Source organism: Haliotis cracherodii, unplaced genomic scaffold (assembly GCF_022045235.1).
Source record: "Haliotis cracherodii isolate W230 unplaced genomic scaffold, xgHalCrac1.p SCAF_5, whole genome shotgun sequence".
In the NCBI taxonomy this organism is placed as follows: domain Eukaryota; kingdom Metazoa; phylum Mollusca; class Gastropoda; order Lepetellida; family Haliotidae; genus Haliotis; species Haliotis cracherodii.
Window position 1 is genome coordinate 59,923,383 of NW_027266308.1, and position 20,085 is coordinate 59,943,467.

The 20,085-nt window shown below is 41.6% G+C and overlaps 1 protein-coding gene across 1 annotated transcript; it reads right to left on the bottom strand.

Moving 5' to 3' along the window:
* Positions 1 to 10,449: 10,449 nt before the first annotated feature.
* Positions 10,450 to 11,388, bottom strand: LOC139443800 (probable G-protein coupled receptor 139). Its single transcript, XM_071224715.1, has one exon. It carries the CDS (start codon positions 11,386 to 11,388, stop codon positions 10,450 to 10,452), a length of 939 nt encoding a protein of 312 aa, XP_071080816.1.
* Between the last annotated feature and the right edge of the window lie 8,697 nt (positions 11,389 to 20,085).

Below are 20,085 nucleotides of genomic sequence, written 5' to 3' on the forward strand. Positions count from 1 at the left end.
AGACGTCATCGACAGACGTACATGTAGATCTAGACGTCATCGACATGCGTACATGTAGATCAAGACGTCATCGACAGACGTACATGTAGATCAAGACGTCATCGACAGACGTACATGTAGATCTAGACGCCATCGATAGACGTACATGTAGATCAAGACGTCATCGATAGACGTACATGTAGATCAAGACGTCATCGATAGACGTACATGTAGATCAAGACGTCATCGATAGACGTACATGTAGATCAAAACGTCATCGATAGACGTACACGTAGATCAAGACGTCATCGATAGGCGTACATGTAGATTTAGACGTCATCGATAGGCGTACATGTAGATCAAGACGTCATCGATAGGCGTACATGTAGATCAAGACGTCATCGACAGGTGTACATGTAGATCAGGACGTCATCGACAGACGTACATGTAGATCTAGACGTCATCGATAGACGTACATGTAGATTTAGACGTCATCGATAGACGTACATGTAGATCAAGACGTCATCGATAGACGTACATGTAGATCAAGACGTCATCGACAGACGTACATGTAGATCAAGACGTCATCGATAGACGAACATGTAGATCAAGACGTCATCGACAGACGTACATGTAGATCAAGACGTCATCGATAGGCGTACATGTAGATTTAGACGTCATCGATAGACGTACATGTAGATCAAGACGTCATCGATAGGAGTACATGTAGATCAAGTCGTCATCGACAGGCGTACATGTAGATCAAGACGTCATCGATAGACGTACATGTAGATCAAGACGTCATCGATAGATGTAAATGTAGATCAAGACGTCATCGACAGGCGTACATGTAGATCAAGACGTCATCGACAGGCGTACATGTAGATCAAGACGTCATCGACAGACCTACATGTAGATCAAGACGCCATCGATAGACGTACATGTAGATCAAAACGTCATCAATAGATGTAAATGTAGATCAAGACGTCATCGACAGACGTAAATGTAGATCAAGACGTCATCGATAGACGTACATGTAGATCTAGACGTCATCGATAGACGTACATGTAGATCAAGACGTCATCGACAGGCGTACATGTAGATCAAGACGTCATCGATAGACGTACGTGTAGATCAAGACGTCATCGATAGACGTACATGTAGATCAAGACGTCATCGACAGGCGTACATGTAGATCAAGACGTCATCGACAGGCGTACATGTAGATTTAGACGTCATCGACAGGCGTACATGTAGATCAAGACGTCATCGACAGACGTACATGTAGATCAAGACGTCATCGATAGATGTACATGTAGATCAAGACGTCATCGACAGGCGTGCATGTAGATCTAGACGTCATCGATAGGCGTACATGTAGATCAAGACGTCATCGACAGACGTACATGTAGATCAAGACGTCATCGATAGACGTACATGTAGATCAAGACGTCATCGATAGACGTACATGTAGATTTAGACGTCATCGACAGACGTACATGTAGATCAAGACGTCATCGACAGGCGTACATGTAGATCAAGACGTCATCGTCAGGCGTACATGTAGATCAAGACGTCATCGACAGGCGTACGTGTAGATCAAGACGTCATCTTTCTGAAAAGAACGAAAGTTCGGGAGATTCCGCGACTGAACGATAGGCTCCGTCACCCAGACGCTTGTGTGAAGTGTCTTGTTAAAATGTTAATGAGAACCAAAAGACGACCAACAAACGTCGACTTGCGCGTCTGGTGGAGTAATGAAGCTGGTTATTGTACAACGGAATAGATTTGCACCGACTTCAAATGTATGTCCAAAACATTACAAAATGTGTATTTGTAAATGCGGTGAAATAAAGTCGCAGGCTCGTAAGTGTATGGCTGGCTTCAAACACATTGAAAGGAGTGTTGTTGATTGAAGTCTTTTCTTCCCGAACACCTCACAAGGGACAGTATTCAGAACCAACATACATTAAATACACAATATTACATGGCATTTACACACAAATATACATCTGCTTTATATATTTAGAAAAGTGTTTGAGAAGACTCATTTTTTTATAAAGAAGAAGACGTATTTTTTAGAAAATGTGTTTCCTTATATGGAAGTCGGGTCGTTTCACTACTTTTCACCAAAAATTAGCATCGTGCAACTATTGGGAATCGAACCCGGGCCTTCTGCGTGACTAGCGAACGCTTAAACCACTAACCTATTCACCACCCCTTGTATTAAAACAATACATTAGTAAATGCAACTTAAAGTTTATGCCACATAGTTGTGTATCTTTCTTCATCCAAGGTGAAGGTTGCTGTTCATTATATTAACCACTGGTTCGTCTGATCAAGACCCGATAGCGTCAAAAGTATAGTTTGAACATATACTACTCATATACCTACATATACATGCCTCATGGTACTACGGGGGCACGGGTGGCCCAGTCGTCTGAGGCGCCGCAATTCGCTGTGCAGAGTTGCGTCCCTTGGGCACGCCAGAAACCTATGATTGTTGTTTCGAATCCCGGTTCGCCCCGATTATGTTTCTTGGTTTGTCAGCACCATACCCGTACTCGTGGGTTTCACCGACGTGGTAAACATCAAAGACCTGCATCACTTCGGGCTTTCCTCCCACATTAAGCTGACACGCCGTGATATGACTTGAATACTGTTAAAAGCGGCGTTAAACCCAACTCACTCACTCACTCATGTTACTACAGTTAATCTGCCATACAGATGAACTATAGTGATATCAAAGAATCGAGTGACTTCTTTTCAGTAGAATATTTGTTTGTAATATTTCTGAAAGCCGTGTAGTTTGGAGCTCTCAGACCAGTAGCCGACAAACGAGATTCCACACCACTCAGGATATAATTGGAATATAAATCGACTCGTGATTTCAAATTAAAATGGAAACTCGGGTTTTGTCGCTTTTATTTAAATTAAACACTAATCTCCAATACACAAAAACAGATAACTACGTGTGTCTACGATTTTTGCTTATTTGTCAGAATATGATAAATGATGTTTGCTTCAAATAATAGCTTGACCCCGTTACATTCGAGACAGAGAGAGTTCAACTTTCCGAGTTAAGGGCGAACTCGATCAGACGTATATTAAAGAGAGAGAGTGTGTGAGTTTGGTTGAACCCCACTTTGAACAGTAGTTATATTAGTTTTAACACAGCGTGTCAGCTTTGAGTGAAGGAAATCCCAATTTGATGCAGTTTACCACTGTGGTGAAAGAGCGGGTGGCTGGCAAGGCCAAGGGACATAACTCTACACAAAAGCGTTGCGGCACCTTTGACGTCCGGTCCACCTTGTCCCATAGAATGAGTTAATTTGATTTTACACCGGTTTCTGAAATATTCCACCCACATCACGGCGAGGGAATGGACCTCATACGATATACCCACGTGGGGAATAGAACCCATGCCTTCAGCGTGACGAGCGAACGCTTTAACCACTATGCTACCTAAACTCCCACGTACGTACAGATCCTAAATCAACACATTGGCTTGCATTATTCGTATATTGACAAGGGCTAAGGTGAGCGTAATTACCATAAGAGGATCGTTGCGCTAAGATCGATTTGTGGAACGGAGCCCTGACAAACATGTAGCTAATCTGATGTCATATTTTTCGTAATGTTTATGACATCAAACACCGTCAGACTACGTGAAACAATTCCTGGTGTCACCTGCCGAAAATGCCATACAAAACCTGAGATCATTGAAGCAATGTAAAATCCTCCTCACATGATTATCGATAAGTTTAACAAACTCCCTGCTCAGAAAGTTAAACATATCTTGATAAATGATTTACTTCCTCTGTCTATTGCGTCCCTGTCGTGTCAGGATCCGCTGAGCGTGGGTTCGTAGATCGATTGCGGATCGATCCCCTGGCCGCGTCAAACCAAAAGACGTTAAAAGATGGTGTTCGTCACCTGCCTAGCCCTCGGCATAAGGGACAAAACAAGGACTGGGCGGAGTCCGTGTACTGTGTTTGAGTGGGGTACCCATGTTAAAATGCGGCAAGGTATATCAGTGGGTAAGTACTATTAATCCGCCATAAATACCAGACAAATACAAGCAGCCACACAAGTCGCTATATTTGTAAGTGCGATCATCTGGAATCTTAAACATGTTTTCAAGAACGGAGTGTTTCATTTTCCCCGTTGCGTGTATGAGTGTAGCGGAGCCCATGCACATGTATTTGTATGAATTAAAGTGAAATGGGGTTTAACGTGGACACAGTTATGTCACCATATTGCGACGTTCATGCATGTGTGTGTGTGCGTGCGTGCGTGCGTGCGTGCGTGCGTGCGTGCGTGCGTGCGTGCTTGCGTGCGTATGTGTGTGTGATAAGTCCGGACTAGCTCACGCAGCCATACACACACGTGCATGCACGTCGCTATATGTGCTAGCTAAACCCCATATGGAATATTTCCGTTATATCACAGTCAGACTAACCCTTGGGGGAAACCAGCGAAAATGATGCTGAGAAACCAAGGCTTATTAAAAGATGGATCCGAGATTCGAAAACAGCGGATCCTGACACAGATAAGGGGCGCAAGCCTGATCAGAATTGCAGCACTTTCGACCACTGAACCCCTCGTGCCCTAACAAATCTCCAAACAGCAATACTCTTTTATGGATACCTTCTTCGAGGTGCATTTCCCTGCTTGAAACAGGCGTCTGAACGCTATGCTGCTCAATCTTGGAGATGAGCCAGACACTTGAATCCCATCCCATAAAGTGGTAACGGTACTGTGCCTGCGACATCCAGACAGTATACAAACATGCACGCTATCTTTAAATATCCATCCTCCCCCCTGACGTCTGGACCTCGTCAAAATAAGTACCAAGTGACCCTAAAAACTTACTCCGGTGTAATTGTACTTTTGTATCTTGAAAACCCCTCTTGAAGTGTAAGAATATTCTTACGGGGCTTTGTTATAAATTTAAGTGTTATACACTCCTGATTAAAGTTATGTTATACATTTGAGTTTTAAACACCCAATAACGCTATGCTATATATTTTATTTGAAACAATATAGTTTAGTTTAAAACACGTCTTAGCGCTGTTATATAGTTAGATTATAACCCCACCTAACACTGTGTTAAATATCTTAGTTTAAAACCCACCTGGACGCTCTGTATTATATTTTACTTCTGGACGCGATGTTTTCAGTTATCCTATGTCGTCGTTTTGACGATTATAACTGAAACCAATTTTAATTTCAATCATTGACTTGCAAGAAACACTTTTTTATTTGTTTATTGTTTAAGGCAGCACCATTCCAGCTATATGACGTCTGTACGTAATCGAGTCTTGATCAGACAAACCGGTGATGGATGCGTGGACACCGTTCATGAGCAACAGACCCACGCCATCGGGGTCAGATGACAGACTATCAACCAAGTCACCGAGCTTGACCACCCGATTCATTATGTCGCCCATAACTACAATTGCAATCACGTGATTCAAGATTATTGCACTTGTTTAGCGACGCGCATGCAAGTGTGTGCGTGTGTGTGTGGCTGCTTATACTTGTCTAGACTAATGCTGGCCCACTGGAATTCCAAGCCATGGATACCCCACCCAGACACAGTATTCTCCGAGTCAACCAGTCATTATTTATTCCTTTAATGTCGAGCACAAGGCAGGGTAACAACAAGTGTTATCTTTTAACGTCTTTTGGTCTTTTGGTGCCGGGGGCACGGGTGGCACAGTCGTCTGAGGCGCCGCAATTCGCTGTGCAGAGTTGCGTCCCTTGGGCACGCCAGAAACCTATGATCGTTGTTTCGAATCCCGGTTCGCCCCGATTATGTTTCAAGGTTTGTCAGCACGATACCCGTACTCGTGGGTTTCACCGACGTGGTAAACATCAAAGACCTGCATCACTTCGGGCTTTCCTCCCACATTAAGCTGACACGCCATGATATAACTGGAATACTGTTAAAAGCGGCGTTAAACCCAACTCACTCACTCACTCACTCACTCACTATAAACCCTAGCAATGTTAATGTCACTGAGAAGGTACGTTGCGTCTTCCCTCTCAAATGATCTCAAGGATCTGATTTTGATTTCATTCTTACCATTGTTTAACATGTGTTTAGGTTATACGAGCACGTGGTTCAGATGGTTTGTTGTAGGTGGGTGCTGCATGGTGCTGCGGGAGCTAGTCTTGTTTTTCTCACTACATATGTTTTTAATTGAGAATTAAAAAGGTATTTCTTCCCTGCTGCATGTTCTGCCTTACTACCCCACACCGACTACTCGTGGAGGATTTAGCTTTACATAGGCTGGGTCCTGCCCACTCCGGCCAGAAAGACCAACTCGGCGCTCTCGGACCACTGTAGACCACTGACCATGAGGCAATCAACCTCAGTCTGAGACAGAAAGTATCACCATACACACGCACGCACGCACGCACGCACGCACGCGAACACGAACGCGAAGACAAACACGAACCCGAAACGAAAACAATCATGAACTCGAACACAACACAAACACGAACACAACACGAAAATGAACACGAAGACAAACTCGAACACAACACAAACACGAACACAACACGAAAAAGAACACGAAGATAAACACGAACACAACACGAAAATTAACACGAACACGAAGACAAGCTGGAACACAACACAACACGAACACAACACGAAAATGAACACGAACACGAAGACAAACACGAAAATGAACACGAACACGCACACAAACGCGAACTCGAACAAGTACTCTATGCAAAGTAGCATTATTAAAAGGTTCGCGATAAAAATCCTTTCACTTGAAAGAGTATAATTAGAATCGATTCACCCTATCTAACTGTTAAAAATTGTCAAAATGGCAATGAACATGAAAATAGCCAATATACTTGTGTCACGTTTGTTTTTGTTTGTGAGGTGGTCAAAGGTGGCTCAGTAGTCTAAGCTGCCACAATTCGCTGTGAAGAGTGGCGTTCCTTAGTCAAACCAGAAACCTATGATTGTGGGTTCGAATCCCGGTTCGCCCTGATTATGTTTGTAGGTTTGTCAGCACTACACCCGTGCTCGTGGGTTTCCCCGAAGTGAACGTCTTAGACGTGCATTACTTCGGGCTTTCCTCCCACTCCAAGCTGACACGTCGTGATGTAACTGTAGTAGTGTCAACGCGGCCTTTAACCAATCCCACCCAACATGATTGTGAAATTTCACGTCGAAAAACATACGAAGCACTCATAAAATATTGATGAAGGGTTTTTGTTTGTTGTTTATTTGCCACAACACTCAGAAATATTCTGGCAGTATGAACGTGGTCTATATATAATCGAGTCTGAACCAGATAATGCAGTGATGATATCATGAGCATCGATCTACACAACTGGGATACGATGACATGTATTAACCAAGTCAGCGAGCCTGACCACCCGATCCCGTTAGTCGCCTCTATCGACAATCATAGTCTGCTGGGGTTCGGAATCCCCAAGGTGAGGTGAGGTGAGGTGAGGTGAAATGGTGTTTAACGTCGCGTCCAAGATTATTGCACTTTTATAGCGACGTGCATGTGTGTGTTGCTGCTTGTACTAGTCCCGACTGATGCCGATTTATAGTGCTAGCCCACTGATATACCATGCCGCAGACATAGTATACTGACTCAGAGCCGACCAGTCCTTGTTTTAGCCCCTTTATCCGAACGCCAGACAGGGTAACAACAAGTACAATCTTTTAACGTATTTTGGTATGACGCGGTCGGGAATCGAAACCCGGACCTTCCGCTCTTCGTGGGACGCTCTACCCCTACGCTCTACGCTCTACCTCTGCGGTCTGAATCTCCAAGGAGCGATCACGCCTATGAAGTACTAACAATGATTAACTCTGAAAGAGGATTTAATTTAATTGATTGTCTACTACATCTTATTGTGTCCTATGGTTTTGAAATTAAATTGCTTGTCAACTAGAACTCGTGATCAGGAATGAATCTTAAAGTAAAGCTAGGATTAAATTAACTGATATTTCAGCCAATAAGAATTAATTAACATAAGCTTTCAGTTTAAAGAATTAATGTCTTTTTATTTGAAGAAAATATAATTTAATATTTTGTGACAGTAGTTACCAAGCCTACAACCAAATGTTCATGGAAGGGAGGTAACTTTTGACGGATTAACTAATGCCTAAAAGTCGGTCCATGCTCATGTCTCTAAACATTTGTTAAGTGCGTATCCTGCAGAATCGTTGTTAAATATTGTAAAATATGGTAAGTTCGTAGTTTTTATTTCATGAAATATAGGTCCATTATTATCCTCACAGTTTATATTTTCACTATGTTGTGCCTGAATGACGTATAACATTAAAATTAGGTATGTTACCAGGCGCTCGTTCAATGATCATAATAAAATACCCTGTTTATTTATTGACGAAACGTACCAAGCAACCCCTCAAAGATATCAGATTTATGATTGTTAATATAATAAAACCTTCACTGCCAGTTTGCGACAAGTACAAGATTGGCACTACATCCAACAGCCGAGCGTCAGGTAGAAGTGCGTTTGACGTAAGAACAACATGTCTGCCTGGTGACGTTTACGACGTGTTTAAAGTATTCTTCAATAATTTTAACGATTTTGAATCTTGAAATTAACAAAACTCAGGATTGCAAAATTTTACCAGAAAATCGTTTAACCCCATGAATTGTTGGTTTTTTTTATACATATAACTGGACATTATTCAATAAGAAAGAACCCGTTGACACATTTTGTTTGATGAAGAACATTTTATAAAATATGTTGTGATATACATGTAAGTAGATATGAAATTATTTTAAATTTTTCAAATTGTTGATGTATTGTACGGAAGCCTTTTAGGTCCATTTGGGTTTTTTGTTTTTTGTCGATACTATCTTGAAATTTCAAGATACTAAGTTGAAATTTCAAGGAACTAAGTTGAAATTTCAAGATATAGAAGTTGAAATTTCAAGATACAAAGTTTAAATTTCAATGTACTATGTTGAAATTTCAAGATATAGAAGTTGAAATTTCAAGATACTATCTTGAAATTTCAACTTAGTTTCTTGAAATTTCAAGATAGTATCGAAACAAATATTTATATAAAAATGGCACTAAAAGGCTTCCGTAGTATTGATATATGTCATGTTATTATTCTATATTTATCATTATGAATATATAGAGCAAAATGTTCAGTGTCAGTGTGCAATTTGGCGCAGCACAGCCGTTGGTGTGTGTTTGCTTAGTGGTGCAGTATCAAGGCGGCAACTCTCAGACAATGAGTGTATAGACGCTAGAGATCAGGAGACTGTATACAAGCATGAGCAGCATATACTGCAGTGCCAAAGAAAGTACACACTTGAAATTTGCATTTGACCAAAACATTAAAAACGTTATTAAAACGTTACTAGGCTGAAAACAGTCACCGGAACACTGCAATGAATGAACGAATAAACATTATTTTACGCCGCATCAGCCATTCTCCGGATAATCGGCGACCGAATCACTAAAAGCTTAAAACACAACTGTGATACCCGTATCAAATACATCACCATCGAATAACCATTTGTTTGTTTCAATTTAAGCCACCATCAAAAATTGGTGTGTACTTTCTTTTTCCCCGCAATTTAAATTTACATACAGTTTTACATTATCATTGGTTAAATGCGATTTTAATTAAATAAATAAATAAATAAATAAATAAATAAATAAATGAAAGACAGATAATTGAAACACTTTGAACCTTGGTTACTCCAGTAGTGCTTCAGGTGCTCTGAAACGTAGTCGTATATCCTTTCACAAGCTTCTTAGAACACCACATTTGCCTCACTATTGACTTCAAATCAGAAATGCTTGAAACCACGTGTTTGTTAAGCCATCACACGTGCATTTCTCGAAAAGTGAAACTCCGTTAATCCGGAATCTGCGTTATGAAAAGATCATTGGACTGTAGACATCTTAGTGAAAGCTAAAAACACAGAGATGCACGAACAGTACAGGGTCAAATCAGCATTACTTGAAGCGCACGGTAAATCTTCAACAATCCATTGAGAAGTCATGAAGCAGAACGCTGTTACTCTTACATCCGGGTTCCCATTTTAAGGTGGGGTGATACATAATTTGAAATTCAGATTCAAACGTCAAATTATTTTCAAGGTAACGTCTTTAACTCACAATCATCGAGAAAATCGAACATATGATATTCATGATGTTGGTAAGGCCTCTGGATGGACCAGAGAGCTTGGTGACTTGAGTGAGCGAATTGGGATTTGAACCAGTGATCATACGTTTTAAGGGACACAACTCTGCTCAGCGAATTCTTAATTGAGTTCAAAGAGTTTCAACTTTGGAATGATTTCCATATTCGTCCATAATACGCGGCGTCTGGATAATCGAGGTTTAAGGGTATCTGGGCATCGTTTGGCATATACCAAATGGTGTTCTTTCTGCAGACTTTCTTGTTTTTCTAAAATTGCGGTGCAAGACTTCTTATTTGCAGAATAATGCGTAGAATTCCATCCGAAACTGCCTTCCACTGAACGTGTACGTAATAAAATTTGTGGAATTGTTGAGGTACATGAGAAGATTGACGCATGCGTACACAAGCCGGCGTTGGGCGTCAGCTTCCGGTGACTCGTCCTTCTCCCAGTAAATCAAGGAAACGAGGTACATAGATATTGGTAGCGTGCAGACGAGGTATACAAGATTGAGGCTCAGAAGCATGACAGTCATGGACGTCACTTGACGTTGTCTCATAACGGCGCGTTCGTTCGACGCCATATGAAGCTGGGCCATGATGCGGATCCCGGTCACCAAACGAATGATGATAAATGTGTTACCGACGATGTGGAAAAGAAACGGCCCGATTGAGAACAAACAGAGGTCAATCCAGGGGAAAACATATTCCAGGAAGTAATCATATATTTCTGTTTCAGCACCACACAGCAGAAAGAAATGGCTGTTTATTCCGAGAAGCGAGAAACACACAACAATCATATTAACGGTGACAGTTTTTGTTGTGCACATGACCTTGGCTGTAAGCGGATACCATACTAGTAAGGCGCGCTCAATTGTAACGGAAACAAGAATCCAGGCAGAAAGGTCAAGGCTGACGTAAACCAACCACGTGTTGACCTTGCACAGAGCAGGGTGAAGGTCACGCACATCGACGTCAAACATGTAAATAATCCATTGTCTCAATAGCCCGCTGTACAGGACGAGTATATCGGAGACAGCTAGGAAGGTCAGATACAAGGGCATGTTGGACATGTGTGACCTGCGCATCGACTTCCGGGTCAACACAATGACGGACAACGTGTTACCGATCGTTCCGATTATTATCAATATTGGTGGGAAAATCTGCCATATTAGGATTGCCAGTGCTTCCTGTGGTAGGATTACATGGCTTGCGTTGTTCCCGGTGTTCATCACTGTGGCTTGTTGTCGGATTTTGACGCATCTGGTTGATCACACACGTTCTTAGCGGCAAAATATGAACATCGTTACGAAGTCAGTAATTCCCCCGTGTTGCTCATGGTTAAAGTAGGTAGGTTTACATGAAATATTCAGTTTCCATATTTGGCTGTCAATATATCTTGGAGTTAATGTTCTGAAATATTTTGAATAGTTTCATGTCTTCGATACGTTTCCAGATAGAATACTTGCACCCGTTCATCATTGATAAGTTGCTACATAAAATAGTTGCACGTGTTCATCTTTGATCAGTTGCTACATAAAGTATTTGCACCTGTTAATTATTGACAAGTTGCTTCATGAAATAGTCGCACGTGTTCATCTGTAGTGAGTGTCCAGATGGAATAGTGGTACTTATTCATTAGTGATCAGTTGCACCACATTGCACGTATTCATCATTGATAAGTTGCACTACATTGCACGTGTTCATCATTGATCAGTTGCACAACATTGCACGTGTTCATCATTGATCAGTTGCACCACATTGCATGTGTTCATCGTTGATCAGTTGCACAACATTGCACGTGTTCATCATTGATCAGTTGCACCACATTACATGTGTTCATCGTTGATCAGTTGCGCCACATTGCACGTGTTCATCATTGATCAGTTGCACCACATTGCACGTGTTCATCATTGATCAGTTGCAACTTAATATAGTTTATCATCATGGAAAAGTATATGTTGAATAGTTTCTCGAGTTCATCCTGGATAAGTTGACATATACAATATTTCCGCATGTGGATCCCCAAAAGAGTCATGTATTGAATTAGTAAAGTTAATGAAGTGTACGTCAGCTAAATACTTTCACAATTTATCATGAATAGGTCTTATTTGTGGCAGATGCAGCTTACATAGCTGCCGCACTACAACACGCAATACCTGCACCTTTTCACCTGGTTTTCTGGAACACACCTCTCCTGGAGTTGACGTCTACAGATGGAACAGGATGCTGTCGCCATCCGTTTGTAGCCATGGAAACAGGAGTTGTTACAGGATCTGGTGTTCTTGTCCTTACCTTAGAGGGTTATCCGAACTAGTGATTATATATGGTAATATCCAGTTACACAAACATAACGTCAATTTCCATTAAAAAAATCCAAGGTACAAATAGCCAATTCCGCCCGCTTGACCCATAGTGTTTATCTCCGAAATTATCTCACATTGATCTGCGAAAGATTCCTTTGTTCCTGGAAGTGGTAAACAGACCGATTGGAACATATCGGCATGGATTTTCAAAAAGACCAGAACACTGACAAAATACTACATGCCATTAGTCCATCCAATTTCAAAATCAGTTATTGTTCGCGGATATGATGGCATGAAGCTCAACGTTCAAATCCAGCTTCAAAGAAATGACCCGATCAGAGACTCCATCTCTTGACCATTAAGGCAAACCGATATATCCCGAATGTCTTTTCAAAGGTTCCCCCGAACTCATTGAGAACTGTATGTTGACGGTCTTGATACGAATCTCCTTTGGAGCGGCCTACACAAGCACACTTAATCAAAGCCTTGGCAAGCCTTGAACAACATGGACATGCATTGAAGTGCGCATTGTGTCTGTAGAGACGGCGCCTGGTACTTATGCTGGCTTCCCGACTGCGCAGCGGGTCAGTTGATGACCACACAGCAGATGTGGGTCTCGTTAACTTGACTCTGACGTTGTCCAGATACGATCCCTTAGTGTCATTGTGGAGTCTTTATTGACTGTAAAAGTGGATTAATTGTTCATTTATTTTGAAATATTTAAGGTACGTTAACATCTGCATAAACATCTTTCACTCGATAATCTTTATGGCTTTTGACTGAGTGGAGTCATTCGGACTTTATCGCAGTTTTCCGTACATTATCGGAAAAGACGAACGGCTTGTTGTGCAGCCGAGTACGTGAGTATGGTTTTACGGCGCTTATGGCGTAGTACCAGCAACATCACGACAGGTGACACCAGAAGTTGGCTTCATATATTGGACTCATGTGCAAAATCGAACCCGGACCTTCGTCGAACGTTTTAACCACAAGGATACGCAACCACACTGTGCAAATGAGTGAGTGAGTGAGTGAGTGAGCTGGATTTAACGCCGTTTTTAACAATATTCCAGTTATATCGCGGCGTGTCAGCTTTATGTGGGAGGATAGCCCGAAGTGATGCAGGTCTTAGACGTTTACCACTTCGGTGAAACCCACGAGCATGGGTATGGTGCTGACAAAGCTAGAAACATAATCGGGGCCAACCGGGATTCGAATCAACAATCATGGGTTTCTGGCGTGCCCAGGGGACGCAACTCTGCACAGCGAATTGCGGCGCCTTGGACGACTGGGCCACCCGGCCACCCGTGCCCCACTGGGCAGATGAAACTTGAGTAAACATGGTTGCATGATACTGACGGACCAGGGAACTTTAATGCTTCTAAGGAATCAGATCTTTTACGATACGATACTTCGCTCTAATCAGCTTGTACGCGTCAAGGCTTCTAAATTCTTGGTAAAAGAAAATGAGTGAGTGAGTGTGGTTTTACGCCGCTAGAAGCAATATTCCAGCAAAATCACGGCGGGGACAACTGAGAAAGAGAAAGAGTGAGATATCTCGACGCGTAAGACAAGACATACTTTGAACCTTTAGTAACTAACCTGCCGGGATAAGAAAGTATACGCCCATGTTAGACAAACAACATATGGTTATTATATGGTTTATTTGATTTATATATATCAAGGGGAAAATATACGTCATCCAGAAAATATTAACTTTCTCAAGACATTTGTGTTCGATAAGCATCAAAAAACAGTTAATGTGTTGTATTATGAATATTGAAATTGAATATTGAATTATGAAATTGACTACACTCACATAATGTATCGCAGATAAGTTTGTTTGTTTGTTCGATTGTTTATTTGTTTAACGCCGCAATATTCCAGCTATATGATGGCGGTCTGTAAATAATCGAGTCTGGAACAAACAATCCAGAGATTGACATCTTGAGCATCGATCTATGCATTTGGGATATGATGACGCGCATCAACGGAATCAGCGAGTCTGGCCTCCCGACCCCGTTAGTCGCCTCGTATGGCAAGCAAGGGTTGCTGAAAATCTATTCTAACCCGGAATCTTCACAGAGGTGGACTTCCCCAATTGAAATTTCGATATTGGAACTTCAAGAATTTGATACAAGACAGGTTTAAGTTCGCACCTGTTGAGAGAAATGGTAACATTGCCAATACCCAACAGCAGCCGTTGCAGGAACGTTGGTGCCATGGGGGTAGTAGTGCTCGTCGTTGTTGTAAATATATATACTTGTTTGGGATTCATTGTAGACATTCGGCGCCAGTTGTAATAGAGTGTCATAGTCACCAGCGTTGTGGCGTGAGTGACTGGAATTAAGCGCAGCTTTGCCCAGTATTCCAGTTACATCACGGCGTGTCAGCTTAATGTGGGGGGAAAGCCCGAAGAGATGAACTCTGGCTAAACGCAAGAGCACTGCTGTGCTGCAGACATACCAGGAATCATAAGCATACTAAAACTGGCATTTGGACCCTCGGATTCTGGCACGATAAAGGGACGCAACTCGCGCTAATTGCGGCACCTTACACGATTGGGACACCCGTATCGCCAGAAATATAATAATATATGCACAATGCTGACAGATATATTAGCTTGTCTCAAAGGGAAATAAAAATCGTTCTATGGTTAATCAATTTTCTTTATCACTTGTTATGCAAATGTTGTGAAGTGTTATGACAAACGTACTTCACTTGATAGAGTACCAGTAAACAACCGAGACCAAATATTCGGTAATGGCCATGGATAAATGGCGGCGATGTGCTTCTCCTGTTAATCACTCTAAATCCAACATTCTCGTCACAAAGTTGTCTTCACGGTGAAGATCACGCAACATGTTAAATATAGTCCGGTTGTCACAAACTATTTTGATTGGACAGATATAAAAGGCGGATAGCCAAACAAATGGTTTGAAACAATACACGTGACTTCCGGTGTTAAAGAAGGGGCGAGGAGAACTCTATCTTCCTTTATGGTCGGTTTCCAGCCCTGGGGGACGACAATAAAACCGTTTAACCTAAATTACAGAAACCGTGAAGTGTTGAAACTTCTTTCCCTCATTGAGTTATGCAAACATTCAGCTTTTTTCAGGTATACAGCCAATATGCAGAGTGCGTTATGATGAAAAATCAATGTTTATCTCCTAAACCAAGCACTGCGTTGGCCACTCCCTATGTGCACCTGGCTGCATTAATGGTTCTTGCATCATGGACGGTTTTCAATGTTCCTGTTACACAACGTGCGTTTGGTTATTGGAGTGAGTGAGTGAGTTGGGTTTAACGCCGCTTTTAACAGTATTACAGTCATATCGCGGCGTGTGAGCTTAATGTGGGAGGAAAGCCCGAAGTGATGCAGGTCTCAGACGTTTACCACTTCGGCGAAACCATGAGCACGGTAATGGTGCTGACAAACTTAGAAACATACTCGGGGCGAAACGGGATTCGAACCCACAATCATAGGTTTCTGGCGTGCCCAAGGGACGCAACACTGCACAGCGAATCGCAGCGCCTTAGACGACTGGGCCACTCGTGCCCCTGGTAATTGGAAATTGAGTGACCTGAGTCAACCCAGGTAACCACATTTCTGACCAGGGTGAACCAGTAGTTAATCAAGGTTAACTTAGGACATCTTCCCGAGGCAAGGGAGTTTCCAGAAAATCCAGTTTCCACCCTTGCCGAACTAGGCTGGAATTTCTGGGCTCGATCGTTGCCCAACCAGTGGCTATTATGAGTTATGTTCCTTCTATGCACCTCCTCTTCAACAATCAGATTCCACTTTTCATATCACTTGCATTTACTTCAAACAAAATGGCGGCGCCCAGTCAAATCGATCTGATCGATAATCAAGATCTATATTGCAATAAAACGGGTCTTACGTCGCAAAGTGCATCAAATCACGTGAGCACCTTATTTAAAAACATGATAAGATTTGGAATATATATGTTGACGCCGAGCTGGCGGTACACATGCTTTCTAAATCGTGCAATCGACCGAAATCTGTTCGGCAGTTTACGAACCGGATGTCGATTTCGTTACGTGCTTTTGATTGGACTATACATTGGCTCGTTTGTCCAGTCAAAATATAACTCCAGCCAAATTCGGCAAGGGTGGAATCTGGACTTTTATAGTCAGTTAGCTCCCTTGCCTCGGGAAGATGAACTTAGGACAGTGCGAAAACAAGTAACCGCATGAAGTGCAACGTAAAATATCACACGTGTTTCAGTGCATGACAAAGCTGTCATTCTATCTTTTCTTTTTAATGCCTTTAAAACAACAAGAAAGTATTTTAAAAACCGTGGCCCATCAAACAGTGATGCAATATCACCATCAAAATTGTATTTATGATTCTAAAGTATTCATATCAACAATCGAAAGTTAAATTTCCCTGACGCAAATCAGAATATATACATAATATCAATACCTAGTTAATTATATTCATTAAAATGTTTTTATTCATGATTGAATCAATAAATGAAATGACATGGCTTTAATGATGACATCATTTGGAGGCTGCTAAGCAGAGTACCCCACCCCAGGGTTTCAGTAGGTTAACAGAAGTATGACGTAAATGAGTTAACACCTGCTGACACTGGTCAACCAAGGTTTACTTTGGACTTACCCTGGTCAACTCTGGTTCACCTGGGTTGTCCAGGGTTTTAAAATCGAACGCAAGCACTGACGTCAGACAGCCACGGTGCATGATCTTACATCCCAGAGACTGATGACGTCAGAGACTAGGGGCGCAGGTATCACGTCGTATCCACTCACTCAACAACAATTGCTTAAACAGATATCATATAATAATTCATATTTATCAGATAAGAATTATTATTGTTGACGAATATTACTAAGAATTGCTTACAATATGAATTTCCGTTTATGGAGTTTGAAATATAAAATTCGATGAACACATTTTGCGTAAAGGGTTTTTTAGACAGTATGCATATCGTTTTTTACGTGTATACCTCCATAAACGCAAAACAATCAGAAGTCAATTCTTAAATCAACATGTTGAAGCATTCTAATTGTGAACATGACGTCATCTGAGTATAACGTCAAGTGAGTGAGTGGGTGAGTGAGTATGGTTTTACGCCGCTTTTAGCAATATTCCAGCAATATCGCGGCGGGGGACACCAGAAATGGGCTTCACACATTGTACCCATGTCGGGAATCGAACCCGGGTCTTCGGCGTGACGAACCAACGCTTTAACCACTAGGCTACCCGACCGCCCCTATAACGTCAAGGCCAGTAATAATTTGAAAGGTTCTTCAAAGTGATGTTTTGTGTAGAGCTAGGGGGTTCTACATAGGGGGTTCCCCCCCCCCCCCCCCCCCCCCCCCCCCCCCCCAAGACGTCTCTCAAGTTTCAAGAGAAGTTTTCGAGGAATACGTGTATGTAGAAGCGGCCGTAAAATATGGCTTTCGAGAAGCGAGCCAGGCAGACCAACTCGGTATAATTTTTTTTTTTTTTTTTGGGTCATGATAATGACAACGACGAGAGCGGCGATGTTGATGCCCGAAAAGTCGTTTTTTCCAAAATAATAATACACTGTGATCAACTTAGAACCTTCAACACCTGGTTTATCTAATATTTACACTTGAAAAAGATTAAACGTCGCGCACCATGAATTTCCATTTTAAACAACATCTATACAGTTTTAATATTCTGACGAAAAACATTATTGTTGTTCACAAAAACGCTCATTTGGCATACGGAAACGAAATATATTCTCAAATTTAATGTTTGGTAATTGTTTCATGTCAATAGTGTGTGTACATTTGATCCTCTCAGTTGCTTCCTCTGCCTTTCTGCACCTATAAGATATAACCAAGTCACCCGAACCTCGTTGTCTCGAATTCGGATGTGTCGAATTCCTGGTTGTGTCGAATTACCAGTCCGGCCCCAGATCACTGGAAGGAACATATTGTTCTTGTATCAAGTTTTAAGCAGGCATCAGTTGGATCTTAGATTTAAATCGAAGTTCGACTTAACCGGGGTTCGACACATCCGACTCCACCTTATAACTACATATATATGAAAATAAAGAAGGGGAGGTGCTTTGAGTTTTCTCAAAGTATATGTATATATAAACATGTACATGTCACAATATGATAAGAACTGTAAAGCTTAGGTGAACTGTCCAGCACACTGTATCTCCGCCCTGTGAGTGAGTGAGTGAGTTGGGTTTAACGCCGCTTTTAACAGTTTTCCAGTTATATCACGGCCTGTCACAGCGACTGGGCCACCTGTGCACCCCTCCGCCCTTTGAAGCATGCTGACTTAAACCCAAACCCCCCAAATCATCTCTATGTCAGGATATGTGACATATGGCAAGATTACCGTACAGGACTGTGCTATTCTGTATATGTGGATCTGTTTATGATATGTTCAGAAGCCATGCCCTCAAAATCCCCGAGTGCGTGTGCCGAAACTACGAATGGGCATCGATATCTGAATTTATGCATAATGACTATCACTTGTAGTATGAAATAAGATTTAAATTCAAATATGAACTTATGTGTGACAATTACGAAGAAACATTAATTATTTTCAAGCAACACGCTCTTCGAAAACATGGCACAAGCACTCAACCCGCATGGCGTCCAACGGAATTATTCCGGTAAACGTTAATTTTGTAGCATGTATGTGGACATGTTGGTTTATTTGAAATTTCAAGCCACGCATTTACGGAAACAAAACATACAAATCATGTGCGTGAAATGCTGATGCTAATCTTTTCCAGCCATAAGAGAAACTTCAAAATCGTTATGTAGTTAATTGATGCATCTGACCGTTTCTGGTCATTAGCTGACATTATTAAACCATTCATGTGTTATCCGATGTCCTTTTTTCCTCAAGGGCTAATTTTCGGATTTTCACGGTGTATACAAAAGAAGAACTGTACTCCGGAGATCGTAAATAACGGCATAATATAAAATATGTTCTGAATATGCTTATTCATGAACAACGACGACATTTCAATTTAAATGTAATATGGCTGAATTCCACATTCTACATACCACACTTTTGATTGTTTGGATGCTCATGTTCACTGGAAATATTTGGAATAGTTATATTCCGTATTTTGAACTAACCCAGTCCCCCATTTATTTAACCACTTGTGAAACGTTTGGTAGCAAAGTCATAGCAAGATCGGAGTAGCGTGTCGGGGAATTTGCATCCAGACTATAGTATTTATCAACCGCTTAATGGAATTCAAATGTACAGCCGTAGGTTTGGTCGCTATCATTTATTTTTGTGTCCCATGGCTCAAATCTGTTTGCGTCTGTACCGTGTTCCACTGACCTCGATAATCTGTTGGATGAAGGCACAGCTCTCTACAGTCACATGAGGGGTATTTAGGTCATAATTAGCCCCCAACAGCCATTACCTCAAGCGATATTGTCTACATAACGGATCAGTTTTATGGCCCCGTCACAGGTGCTCCAAATATTGAAGTAGGGAAAACAAATTTCATAGAATCATTTCAACAAGCAATATTGATATCCCAGTCATTTTTGGTAACTTTTAATGATGTCTCCATTGCATTTTTTTACGGCTTTTGATTCGTATGCATATATTTGACTCTCATTAGC

Excerpts from the sequence above, each read along its gene's own strand:
- LOC139443800 (XM_071224715.1), bottom strand. The coding sequence starts at position 11,388 with ATGAACACCGGGAACAACGCAAGCCATGTAATCCTACCACAGGAAGCA.